At 41.6% G+C, this 13297-nt stretch overlaps 1 protein-coding gene across 1 annotated transcript; it reads left to right on the top strand.

The window, feature by feature from the left end:
* Window positions 1-463: 463 nt before the first annotated feature.
* LOC112114275 (G-protein coupled receptor 183-like) lies at window positions 464-1531 on the top strand. The gene has a single exon (XM_024210914.2). The coding sequence runs from the start codon at window positions 464-466 to the stop codon at window positions 1529-1531; it is 1068 nt and encodes a 355-aa protein (XP_024066682.2).
* Window positions 1532-13297: the final 11766 nt, after the last annotated feature.

The raw sequence follows: 13297 nt of genomic DNA, 5'->3' as shown, positions 1-13297 counted from the left end.
TTTATTGACCTTCCCCTTCTAAATTTCCCCTCCTCTATCATGTAATTTTCTATTTGAAATTCCACATCTCCCTCTCTATAATGATACCATGTCTCGTCCACCAAACATGTTTAACAGGCAGCAACAATTTCTGACACACTATGACACAACACCCCCTGCTATTGGTTTCCCAGATAAAGAGTTTTGAAGAAAAAAAAAAAAAGTCACAGTCTTTGTTCAGAATGTTACACTAAGATCACTAGGAACTGAGTTTCCCAAATGACTAAACCTGCTCATCATGGCTCAGAACGTACTCAGCGTGTGGAAATTCGCTGTTCAAATGAGAACTCTCACTTCTTTTAGTATGAGAGTCTACTAAAGTGCAAAGCCTAAGTAGTTTTGTTATCTGTCAAAACAGATAGTGCACATTATTAGTAAGCTGCTAATGTCATGTCTTTTCTTCTGCCAAGGAGAAGTCCACAGAATGGCTGCCAGTGCTGCTACTGCTGCATCTCAGCTAACTGTCTTCACTTACAGCAATGACAGCAGCTGCGACGTGTATAACCACCACTTTGCATCAAAAGTAATTTTTTCATTCTTTTACACTGTTCTGCTGGTCTTTGGCTCTTGTGGAAACGTCCTTGCCCTTTATGTCACCTTCCACCGAGGGAAGAAAATCAACTCAACTGATCTCTACTTAATCAACCTTGCTGTGTCAGATGCCCTTTTCACACTTGCTCTGCCTGGAAGAATTACTTATTACATCTTAGAATTCAACTGGCCTTTTGGAGACTGGTTCTGCAGGGTGACGGCATTCATCTTTTACATGAACACCTATGTGGGCATCTACTTTATGACATGTGTGAGTGTCGACCGCTACATCGCCGTGGTCCACACTCGACGGCTTGGCAGATTTAGAAAAGTGAGCCGAGTGAAGTATATCTGCATGCTGATATGGTTCATTGTGTTCCTGCAGACAATATCATTGCTCTTCAGGCCCATGACCAAGAAGATAGGAGATAAGCTGACCTGCATGGAATATTTCAACTTTGAAGAAATTCCTAAGCTGCCATTTATCCTTCTGGGCGCTTGCATGATTGGATTCTGCCTACCAGTGGGGATTATATTAGTTTGTTATGTGCAGATCAACCTAAAACTATGCAGAGCAGCCAGAGAAAACCCTCTGACGGATAAGAATGGGCACCACAGAAAGGCTTTCACAATCATACTGGTTGTGCTCCTTGCAGTTGTGATCTGCTTTAGTCCTTACCATTTAAATATCATTCAGTTCATGATCAGAAAGATACTGTACCAGCCATCTTGCTCAGCACAGAAAGCCTTCAAGATGTCTCTTCAAATCACAGTGGCTTTTATGAACATGAACTGTTGCATTGATCCAATAATTTACTTCTTTGCATTTAGAGGGTATAAGAGAAGACTCCTGAGACTATTTAAAACCAGTGGCTCAGCTCCATCCTCCTCCACTGGAAAGTCATATTCAGAGAGCAATAGCAACAGCCACAACCAAGGAGTTTGCTCATCCTCAGCTTAGCTATAACGTTTTCAATTTGTCCATGTGTACTCAGAGCTCTTATCTTAAAATTACCCATTGTTGCACTGGAGAAATTCCATAGGTGGCAGCAAAGGTGGGAGCATAAGAATAGACAAGTTGCTGGTGTCTTTGCCACTGTATCATCTAACACTCGCCAGAACAAGATGACATGGTAGTAAAACCACCAGCACCTCTTCCACACTTATATTCCCACCATTCAATGGAGCTGACCCAGTGGCAGGAGAAGGGTGGAAGTCTTAAGAAAAGAGCTGGGTATCGACAAGGTCTTAGACCAAGATACATATTTTTACGCACACACAAACACACAATATCAGAAGTCTGAGCAGTCACCATTTTATGATTTCTGAAACTTGTTACAACAGTATGGTATTAGAAATTCATTACAATTTGAACATGTATTTCTTATAGAAGTTTATGGCTTGGAATTCAGTAGATGTACAAACTGTACAAACAAATGGACAGAGTGAGAGCCTCATCTTCTCAGTAGTCGTTAAAATAAACAATTAAAACATATTCACAGTCCTTTGGAAATGGCACGCACAAAACTGTGCTTTATATAGAGCACAGCTTCTTGAAAATGGTCAAAAGTTTGTATGTTTGTTAAATCTGGAATGATGCTCTGAAATAGTAAATATTCGGGTATTAATCCAGTTAAATTAAAGTGATGAAGCAGTACTATGAAACAAGTAATCACACCCAGTGTTCTACAGATATTTGACATGAAGCCAGTCTTCCATTTTCCTGTCTTGTGATTGAAATTTTACTTATTAGCATCCACTGGACCCTGGGAGATGGTTAAAATCAGTAGCAGGAATGTCCCTCTTTCAAAAGTCTGACCTCATCTGTATAATCCCAGAGTATCTACAATACATTTTAAAACTGAAACTGACTCAAAAATTTCTCAGATGATCTAGTGACTTGATATGTCTGTACTGTGGAAAAAGACAAAACAGAACTGCAACTGGCCACAACAATTCCTGTAACAAGTGAATGTAATCTAATAATTAGCAGTGGTGAGCTGCTAAAAAAAGAAGTTTGGACATGAGGGGAGCTAAATGTTTTCATTCTACTTTCAAATTTAAGATTGTAAATTTATTTTGAAGATTAAGGGCTAAGCATATGTTGGATTGTCAAGTGTGGAATATTTTAACAAAACTTAAAGGTTTTCAGAAAAAAATAGGTCCCTATTTCTGCCCCATTCAAAATGGTCCAAAGCAGTTTCATTGTCTCAAGTTATTCTGGACAAACCATATGTGATAGGAGGTAACATAGTGCAATACTCTGAAGAATGTAGATTTTATCAATTATTTGGGGTCACGGATCCATCAGAGATAGGAGCTCACCTTACAGAATCCACAAACAGAACTTTCCATTCTGTTTGATGTAAAACCGGCCCGCTAATTTTGCTGGAAGCTATTTTAAGCTATAGATGTCTTTGCAAATGAGAGTCATGACAAAGAGATAGAGACAAAGAGTTTATGGGTTACATATGGTTCTAGATGTATATAATCATTGACAGTAGAATAATAAAAATGTAGGTCTGGAAGTGACTTGGTGAGGCCAGCCCACACTGAGTATACCTAGACCACCCCGACGGAAGTTTGTCTAACCTGTTCTTAAAAAACTCCAGTGATGGAGATTCCACAACCTCCCTAGTAACCTCTTCCAGTGCTTAACTATCCTTATAGTTGAAAGTTTTTCCTAATGTCTAACCTCAATCTCCCTTGCTGCAGATTAAACAGATTACTTCTTGTCCAACCTTCAGTGGACATGGAAGACAACTGATCGCTGTGCTCTTTATGACCGCCTTTTAACATATCTGAAGACTGTTATCAGGTCTCCGCTCAGTCTTCTTTTCCCAAGACTAAACTAATCCAGTTAAAATGCCCATTATGAGGATAAGCTCCCTAGAAAGACTTTGGCCCAATCTCAGAATCTGAACAAAGGAGGATAGGTAGCAGTGTATGCTTTGCACATTGCCTGTCTTTAACCTTTTTAAGGAGGAGGGTGATTGAGATCTTTGAAGTTCCTCCATAGAGTTAATTTATGGCCATTCTCCTGAGGAGGTGGAAGGGTAACATTACAATTTTTATCAAACATCAATATTTTAAAAATGTATATGTCTAGCTGCTTTTCAAGACTTTACATTAGAAATGTCAGATTCTGTGTAAGATCCAGTGTCTAAATTACTTTGAAAATCCATTCAAATAGTTGGGTACAACAGAGCACAAAACAATGTGCACATTTTCTCTCATACACACACACACTATAAGAAGCCTGAGGGAATAAAGAGTCTTAAAAATTCTTGGAAAACCTCACACACACACTTTGCTTTGTCAAACAAGACTTTTGCCTCATGATTCTTAGTGATGAGCAAGATAATATTTCCGCCCCTCCTCCCCAAAGAAGCCTTGCCTTTCAGACTGGCTCTGTTCTTCATTGCATTTTCTTCTTCAAATAAAAACGTTGTTTTGTGAATTGCAAACTTTATTTTTGCATGTAATAAAGCTTCCAGGTGTTCTTAAAATGATTTCAGTTGTTGGAACAGTAGTTAGATCTGATGTCCACGTATTGCTCTTGCACAAAAATCCTCCTTAGAATGCACTTCTTCCACTGAACCTACTAAATTTAATCCCTTTAAATTAGAAGCACTATTACACTTTTTTTTTTAAATTGCAATCAGCACCTAAGAGGATCATGGTCTAAATGACGAACCAAACCAAACCGAGGTGATGATTACCCTGTGCAAGGGGCACTCTCTATTCTCACTGAAGTCAACGGGAAGTGAAGCTAACAGCACCTTGCAAGACTGAGCCCTCAGCTCGTAAAATCAGTGAGGTAAGGACAGCACTTTCCTCTGTGTTTTGTACCTTGCTGATGGAGTCATTGGAGTTTTGTTACAGCTGAATGCCCTGTTTTGGAGCAAACACTTATGAGATTACAACACACCTGTGATGGGTTGGGTCACAGAAACCCCCTTGGGACTGCCACCTGATGTGCTGGAACCACCTCTGAGCCCGTTTTCCCTGGCAGCTTGGAACTTCAGTACCCTGTCTTGTTGAGCCAGACACACTAGCCTGCTGTAAACACAGACCGAGGTCTAAACCATGTCCCCCACAAGCTGCAGACTTAACTGAAAACAGCTTAAGAAGTGCTCCTGTCTCCAGCACCCAGATACCCAGTTCCCAATGGGGTCCAACCCCAAATAAATCTGTTTTTCTCTGCTTCCACAACTCTGTATAAAGCTCATATAGGGTAAACTCATAAATTGTTCACCTTCTATAACACTGATAGAGAGATATGCACAGCTGTTTACTCCCCCAGGTATTAATACTTGCTCTGGGTTAATTACTAAGCAAAAAGTGATTTTATTAAATATAAAAAGTAGGATTTAAGTGGTTCCAAGTAATAACAGACAGAACAAAGTAAATTACCAAGCCAAAAAAAAAACACACACACACAAGTCTAAGCCTAATACAGTAGGAAACTAAATGCAGGTAAATCTCACCCTCAGAGATGTTCCAATAAGCTTCTTTCACAGACTAGACTCCTTCCTAGTCTGGGTGCAGCAATCACTCACACCCCCATAGTTACTGTCCTTTGTTCAAGTTTCTTTCAGGCATCTCTTTGGGGTGCAGAGGCTATCTTTTGAGCCAGCTGAAGACAAAATGGACGGGTTTCCTTGGCCTTTTATATTCTCTCTCTTGTGGGTGGAAACCCCTTTTTTTCCTGTGCAGAATCACAGCTACAAGATGGAGTTTGGAGTCACATGGGTAAGTCACATGTCCATGCGTGACTCAGTTCTTTACAGGCCGACACCATTGTTTACATGTTAGTTTGAACGTTCCCAGGAAAGCTCAGATATGGATTGGCGTCTCCCAAAGTTCATTATCAGTTAAGTGTTTCTTGATTGGGCCCTTACTGAGAATAGTCCTTTCTCAAGAAGCTGACCAAATGCTTCACTGAGTCTACTTAGAATCAAAACACATAGAGATACAAGTACATAACAAATATTCATAACTTCAACTACAAAAATGATACACACATACAGATAGCATAATCATAACCAGCAAATCATAACCTTTCCATAGACACCTCACCTGACAACCTTTGTACAATATTTGCTGCAAATATATAACAGTGGTTGCAACAATGTTCTATATGATCAGAGTTTATGTCAATAACGTCACAACACCTATTTATTATTTATTCTGCCCCAAAGAGCTCAGATTCAAACAGACAAAAGGAAAGGGATAGGAATTTTTTACCCCAGATGGGACATGACCCCACAATCTCTGGTTTAGGAAGCCAATGCCTTATCCGTTAGGCCACTGGGGCGCTATACTACATATACTACATGTCAAGTGTTCAAGGTACTAAATTGGCCACATTAAGTAACATAATGGTGTGATAACACAATTAATTGTCCTGTCCTATTGTAAATATAAAGATTATCCCAGGGTAATCACAATATAATCCTAGGGCTTGATTCAAAGCTCACTGAAATCTATGGAAAGATTGGCTTTGGATCAGTTCCATAAATCATTCTGTTTTTAGACTGTAAAATACTCTGAGAAAAGGCACAAATTTCAAGAGCCAGCTGTTTAGATTGTACAAGCTTTGGGATGCATGCTGGGTCTTCCTTTTTCATTTGTAAAGATGTAACGCAAAAACACTTTGCTGAGAAGCAGTCAAGATGGCTATGTGCACAACATACCTGACATAAACCCACAAACCCAAAAAATGTTACACCATTCAACCCTACATATCCTCTACTCCACCCACAGACATACTTCTTACCATTACCACAACGACCATACACCAAAGAGCATGCAGCATAACCTCTCAATTCTGCAGGCCTCCTGCACACTTCCGTTTACCAAACTACGCCCTTCCAGCACTAATAGTTGTAGATCTTTTGTATCTTGGAATAGGGTAGTTTGATAGAGGACATGATGAAAAGCTGTCATCACTAGAGGTGTGTATTAATTTCCTATGGTGTCTACAAATGCCTTGTGGGGGACTCGACAAAGGACCCTGGGACCCTGGAGGTTGGTTCTGAAGCTGTGCCACGGAAGTATAGCATCATAGAAGTGTAGGGCTGGAAAGAACCTTGAGAAGCCATCAAGTCCACTCTCCTGTGCTGAGGCAGGACCAAGTAAACCAAGAACATCCCTGGCAGGTGTTTATCCAGCCTATTCTTAAAAACCTCCCTTGAAATTCCATAACCTCCCTTGGAAGCCTATTCCAGAGCTTAACTACTCTTATAGTTAGACAGTTTTCCTAAACCTAAATCTCTCTTGCTGCCAATTAAGCCCATTACTTCTTGTCCTACCCTCAGAAGACATGGAGAACAATCGATAACTGTCCTCTTTCTAACAGCCTTTTACATATTTGAAGACTGTGACTGGGTTCACACTCAGTCTTCTTTTCTCAAGACTAAACAAAAACAGGTTTTTTTAACTTTTCTTCCTAGACCACGTTTTCTAAACCTTTGATCATTTTTGTTGCTCTCCTCTAGCTATGCTATTTTATCCAACTCAAGTTCTTTTATTGCTCTCATAATTGGGGTATCTGAACACCTTCAGAAATGACTTGATCAATGTAACTAACATCTGTTACTTGTGGTTTGTCCTTTCTCCCATCCTCTGCCTAGGAGGAAAAGTGTGTGAGCTGATGGAAAAAAAGACATTATCCATCAGCAGCTGCACTTCTTTGACAACTAAAATCTCCTTTGTCAGAAGTTGAAAATAAAACGTCTTGTTGTTGAATAAAATTCGACAGAAGAATGCAGCTTTTATGATGTTATGCACTGGGTACTCAGGGTGCATAAGTTTTCAGTGGTTGAATAACAGCAAAAAAAGGCATTTAATTTCTAACAATTTCTACTCAAAGACTACAGAGTGTACCAGATCTACTCAAGGTTCTTTTGTATGTCCATTTGTATGCAGAGAGGCAAAGTTTTTTAGAATATATCAGTTGATAAAAAAGTGGGGGGAAAGGATCAACCTGACATGGACAAATTTCAACAGCAGACCAAATTCAAACAGATCTTATTAAAAGTTTATGAAAAGAAATCAAACAAACAATACTTGGAAAATTGAAAGGGCATAAACGCTAACACTGGGTGAAATTTCACACTGAAGGGCTACCTACATGTAAAGAAAAACAGGCATTTAAAATTATGACCCATGTTAAGCCCATCTCAGGACATAACCCTAACTAAGGAGCCACAGTAAATGCCTCTATAATAATGAACTAATAATTATGTTAAATGCTTCCCTGAGTGAGGAGGGATCAATTTCCTATACCACACAATAGCAGTTCAGTGTCAGTTAAGTAAAAGACTGGGAGGTTTACATTTTGATACTTATATGGTAAACTTTTTGCATTCTAGTCATTTATCTTCCATGTCCAGAAGTTATAGATTTCACACGGGAAAGCAGAAAATATCTAATGAGGTACTTATCCAGTCTCCATCTGCATAGCAACTAACTCCTCCCAACTACTGAAATGCATAAATGAGAAATCACCATCTCTCTCTCTCTCTCTCTCTCTCTCTCTTTCCCTCCCACTCCTTAGAAGAGAGAGATTGATTAGTGTATGGATTTTGTGAATAACTTGGTATGTTGTGTGCCTCTGTGTGTGTGTGTGTGTGTGTGTGTGTACATATGTAAAGAACTTAGTGGAGGAAAGCTAAGTTGAAGAAATGTGTTTTCCATTGAATTCTGATAGAGGTAGTTGCTCCTCTGTGTCTCTTGTAGGAATGAGTCCCATGGTCCTAGCTGTGAAAGTTCTGTGTTTTGCTCCATTGCAGTTGATCTTTATGGAGAAAGAGAACAAAACCTCCTTGTAGTGAGTGGTGCTAGATCAGAGGTGGGCTAACTACGGCTACGTCTTCACTACCCGCCTGAATTGGCGGGTAGAAATTGATCTCTCGGGGATCGAATTATCGCGTCTCGTCGGGACGCGACAATTGATCCCCAAATCGATGCTTGTACTCCATCAGCGCAGGTAGGAGTAAGCGCCGTCGACGGGGGAGCCGCGGAGGTCGATTTGCCGCCATCCTCACAGCGGGGTAAGTCGGCTTGGATACGTCGAATTCAGCTACGCTATTCGCGTGGCTGAATTTGCGTATCTTAAATCGACCCCCCCCCCCGCAGTGAAGATGTAGCCTATGGCCTGTGGGCCATATCTGGCCTGCGGGACCATCCTGCCTGGCCCTTGAGCTCCCGGCCGGGGAAGCTAGCCCCTGCCCGTCCCCTGCTGTCTCCCCTTCCCTGCAGCCTCAGCTTGCCGTGCCGCCAGTGCTCTGGGTGGCGGGGCTGCAAGCTCCTGCCAGGCGGTGAGGCTACCAGACATGCTGCTCTGAGCAGCATGGTAAGGGAGCGAGGAGTGGGGGGGTTGGATAAGGGGCAGGAGGTCCCAGGGGGCAGTCTAGGGGACAGGGAGCAGGGGGCAGTTGGATGGGGTGGAGGTTCGGGGGGAGGTCAGGGGACGGGGAACAGGGGTGGATAGGCGTGGGAGTCCCGGGGGGCCTGTCAGGGGGCAGGGGTGTGGATAGGGGTCAGGGCAGTCAGGGGACTGGGAGCAGGGGGGCTTGAATACTGGGTGGGGTTCCCAGGGGGTGGTTAGGGGTGGGAGGTCCCGGGAGGGGGCGGTCAGGGGACAAGGAGCAGGGGGTTGGATGGGTCGGGGGTTCTGAGGAATGAGGGGGGCAGTCTGAGGGTGGGAAGTGGGAGGGGGCGGATAGGGGACGAGAGCCAGGCTGTTTGGGGAGGCACAGCCTTCCCTACCCGGCCCTCCATACAGTTTTGGAACCTCGATGTGGCCCTCAGGCCAAAAAGTTTGCCCACTCCTGTGCTAGATCCTGCTGTGGACTTCAGGTAGTCCAGGAAGAGATTCAACCGCTCCAAATAGCTCTTTGGAACATGTTTTGGTGGATAAGAGGGAGCTCTTGTCTATAATAGCGCCTCAATATCAACCTGTACAAAACCTTTGTATTTCAATTGGTCTGCTTCAGCCCAAGTGTTTTTTTTTTTTAAATTAAAAATGATCCTGTTGCAAATTAATTTAAAACAACATAGTAAAGAGTATACAAAATTTTAGGCACAATAAACTTTTTCTGTATTTCATTCATTTGCCTCATATGTCATAATATACTAATAAAATGTGTAATCAGTTAAGGAGGTGTTAGTACCGTTATACAAGGCACTGGTGAGACCTCATCTGGAATACTGTGTGCAGTTCTGGTCTCCCATGTGTAAGAAGGATGAATTCAAACTGGAACGGGTACAGAGAAGGGCTACTAGGATGATCCGAGGAATGGAAAACCTGTCTTATGATAGGAGACTCAAAGAGCTTGGCTTGTTTAGCCTAACCAAAAGAAGGCTGAGGAAAGATATGATTGCTCTTTATAAATATATCAGAGGGATAAATATCAGGGAGGGAGAGGAATTATTTAAGCTTAGTACTAATGTGGACACAAGAACAAATGGATATAAACTGGGACATTAGGAAGTTTAGACTTGAAATTAGACGAAGGTTTCTAACCATTAGAGGAGTGAAGTTCTGGAACAGCCTTCCAAGGGGAGTAGTGGGGGCAAAAGACATCTGGCTTCAAGACTAAGCTTGATAAATTTATGGAGGGAAAGGTATGATGGGATAGCCTAATTTTGGCAATTAATTGATCTTTGATTATTAGCAGGTAAACAGGGTGAAAGTAACTTAGAGGACTTACTGGTACTGCCGGAGTCCTGAGGGGGCGTGGCCTCATCCGGAAGAGGCGTGGCCTCAACCGGAAGAGGCGGGGCCTCTCAATATTTAAAGGCCCTGGGGCACCGGCTGTGGCTGGGAGCCCCAAGGCCTTTAAATCAACCCGGGGCTCCCAGTTGCAGAGGTGGCTGGGAGCCCTCGGGGCTCAGGGGCAAATTAAAGGGCCCGGGGCTCCGGCCGCCGTGGAGCTCCGGGCCCTTTAAATCTCCTCTGCAGTTCCGGCTGCCGGAGCTACGGGGGGGATTTAAAGGGCTCGGGGCTCACTGCGGCGGCAGGAGCTCCGGTCCCTTTAAATCCCGGCCCCAGCCCGGCCGCTGGAGCTGCGGGCGCGATTTAAAGGGCTCTGGCTCCCCTCCCAGAGCTCTTTAAATCCCCGCCGCGGAAGCCGGTGCAGTCCGGCACGGTGTACTGGCTCTTGCCGGTACGCTGTACCAGACCGGACCGGACCAGCTTACTTTCACCTCTGCAGGTAAATATGCCCAATGATCTGTGATGGGATGTTAGATGGGGTGGGATCTGAGTTACTACAGAGAATTCTTTCCTGGGTGCTGGCTAGTGAGTCTTGCCCACATGCTCAGGGTTTAACTGATCTCCATATTTGGGGTCGGGAAGGAATTTTCCTCCAGGGCAGATTGGCAGAGGCCCTGGAGGTTTTTCTCCTTCCTCTGCAGCGTGGGGCACGGGTCACTTGCTGGAGGATTCTCTGCACCTTGAGGTCTTTAAACCACGATTTGAGGACTTCAATAACTCAGACATAGGTTAAGGGTTTGTTACAGGAGCGGGTGGGTGAGATTCTGTGGCCTGTGTTGTGCAGGAGGTCAGACTAGATGATCATAATGGTCCCTTCTGACCTTAAAGTCTATGAGTAACACATTAGCACAACAGTTATTCTGTGGAAATCTATTTCCTGCTATTCAGTTTGTATGCTATGTATATTTACTAAGAATTGACTTAATCCCTATTCTTATCAGCCACTATATGTAACTGAATCTCTTCTGCTTTTGCTCTGAGCCTGACATTTTTCAGTGCAAACATACCTTAAATTACCATCGAGATACTAAGATTAGATATAGGATACCTGCACAGGGACACATACAAAGGCACTCATACTAAAGCAGCACAGAGATAACATCTGAAGAACAATGTTCGGAATTTGTAAACCACAGGGTTATATGTATAGTGTGCATATATAAAAACTCCACACTTGCAGGGGAAAAAATTGAGTTTTTTTAAAACAAGATACATACCGTACTTGTAGAGTCTAAATACCTGTGCCCAGCCACCTTACTCACTATGTGACTTTATAAGCTGTCAGTCTAATCCTCCACCAATAATTTTTACATTCCTATGCTGTGGTTTGACGGAGGTAGAGAAAAATTTCTATAAGCATCCTTTCTGTAAAATCAGTACGAATAGAGCATTTTATTATCTTATTTGCAAAGGTTTGAAGCAATGTGTAAAGGCAAATGGGGAGTGGAAGGCTGAAAGAGCTAATTAAAACCTAATATAGATATCAGTTTACCTTTAAAACATTGTTTCTTCTAGGTAGTGAACCTGAAATAGAAGTGCAACTATTATTTGTGTTTCAATGTCGCCAGAACTAAGCCCTAAAACAGTATTGCCACCTAGTGGTCATGCTTGAATCTTTTAAGTAACAGCATAGTACAGTAGAATTCTTTAACTGGAGAATGTAGGGTACATTTTCTTTTACCATTTTTTAATTGCTAATTTATAGTTAATCCTAGCAATCTGACAGAAAAATAGGTTCTTACCAAAACCATGATAACTACTTAGTATGAATTGAAAATATCTTAAACATGATTTTCATGGAGCAGACTGCAAAATTTACTTGTAAGGAACCCTGGTCTCATATCAAAAAAATACCCCAATTATATCAACTTCATATTTTTGCTGGATAAGAATTAATCAAAAAAAGTAAGAGTTTTAAAAGGCATGCCATCAGCATGAAATCTAGTCAATGAAATAAAAAAAGAAAGAGAGAGAAAAAGGAGATTGAGATATTAGACCTTTCATCTGCTAAATTTGTGATTTTACAACCGCTTTCCTTTTTTGGGGGGGTTATAAATATTCCCCTATTGAAAATCTTCCGACAGAAAGTGATTTTTAAAGTTGACAGTGTCCCTTTAATTTTAAAAAATACTAGTCTGTATTCAAAAAGTATTAACAATTATAAATGATGACTTTCATATTAAGATTAATTTACAATTTTAATTTATAAAGTCATATTGCAGTTGGACATTTCTAAACTAACTTGTTAGGATCTAACCTATTGTAATACTAAATTGTGTTTTAATAGAAAGAAGGAAAAAAATTTAGTTTTTCAAATTAGGTTAGAGCATAGACTTTTGGGTGTGTGTATACATATATATAATTGTATATATTTTATATGCACACATTGTGCAAATTGATATTTCCTTTAGCAAATTTGTGCAGTGAGAGTCCAACTGCATGACTCGTATGCACCAACAACTTCCAACACAACATAAATCTGTTTCCTGATTTTTTTCCTGCACTTGACGCAACCATGACAGCAAAGCAGGTAAGAAACTGTCAACTGGTAAGTTGCTTGGAGGCAGATCCAGTTTGGGTTTCCTACTGGTCTTTTTAGACACCAATCAGAACAGACTTTAAGGCAGGGAGATGTAGTATTTGTGCTGTTTTTGACCCAGATTCTCAGTATTCACAGGATGAAATTGAAAATGAGGAGGAGTCAAATGCATTGGACGAATTCATGCTCTAAGAGGCATTTCAGCGTTACATGATTTGTACTGCTTTGATATAGTTAAAATTAAAGATGACTTAAGGAACTCATGCACGGTAGACTGGCAGACGAATAGAGCAATAGCATCAGTGGGTACTACTGAGGGTGAGTACCATACTTGAAGCAAAAGGAGTTTTTTAAAAGAGGAAAAAGAAGTTGGGACCCTCCAAAGTCTTTGTGGTCATGGA

Source organism: Terrapene carolina, unplaced genomic scaffold (assembly GCF_002925995.2).
Source record: "Terrapene carolina triunguis isolate 2854851 unplaced genomic scaffold, T_m_triunguis-2.0 Scaffold21, whole genome shotgun sequence".
In the NCBI taxonomy this organism is placed as follows: Eukaryota; Metazoa; Chordata; order Testudines; family Emydidae; genus Terrapene; species Terrapene triunguis.
The sequence above is the reverse complement of the archived record's forward strand: the minus strand, read 5'-3'. Positions and strand labels throughout refer to the sequence as shown.

Bases quoted from the DNA above. Each gene is read 5' to 3' on its own strand.
- LOC112114275 (XM_024210914.2), top strand. From the start codon at position 464: ATGGCTGCCAGTGCTGCTACTGCTGCATCTCAGCTAACTGTCTTCACT.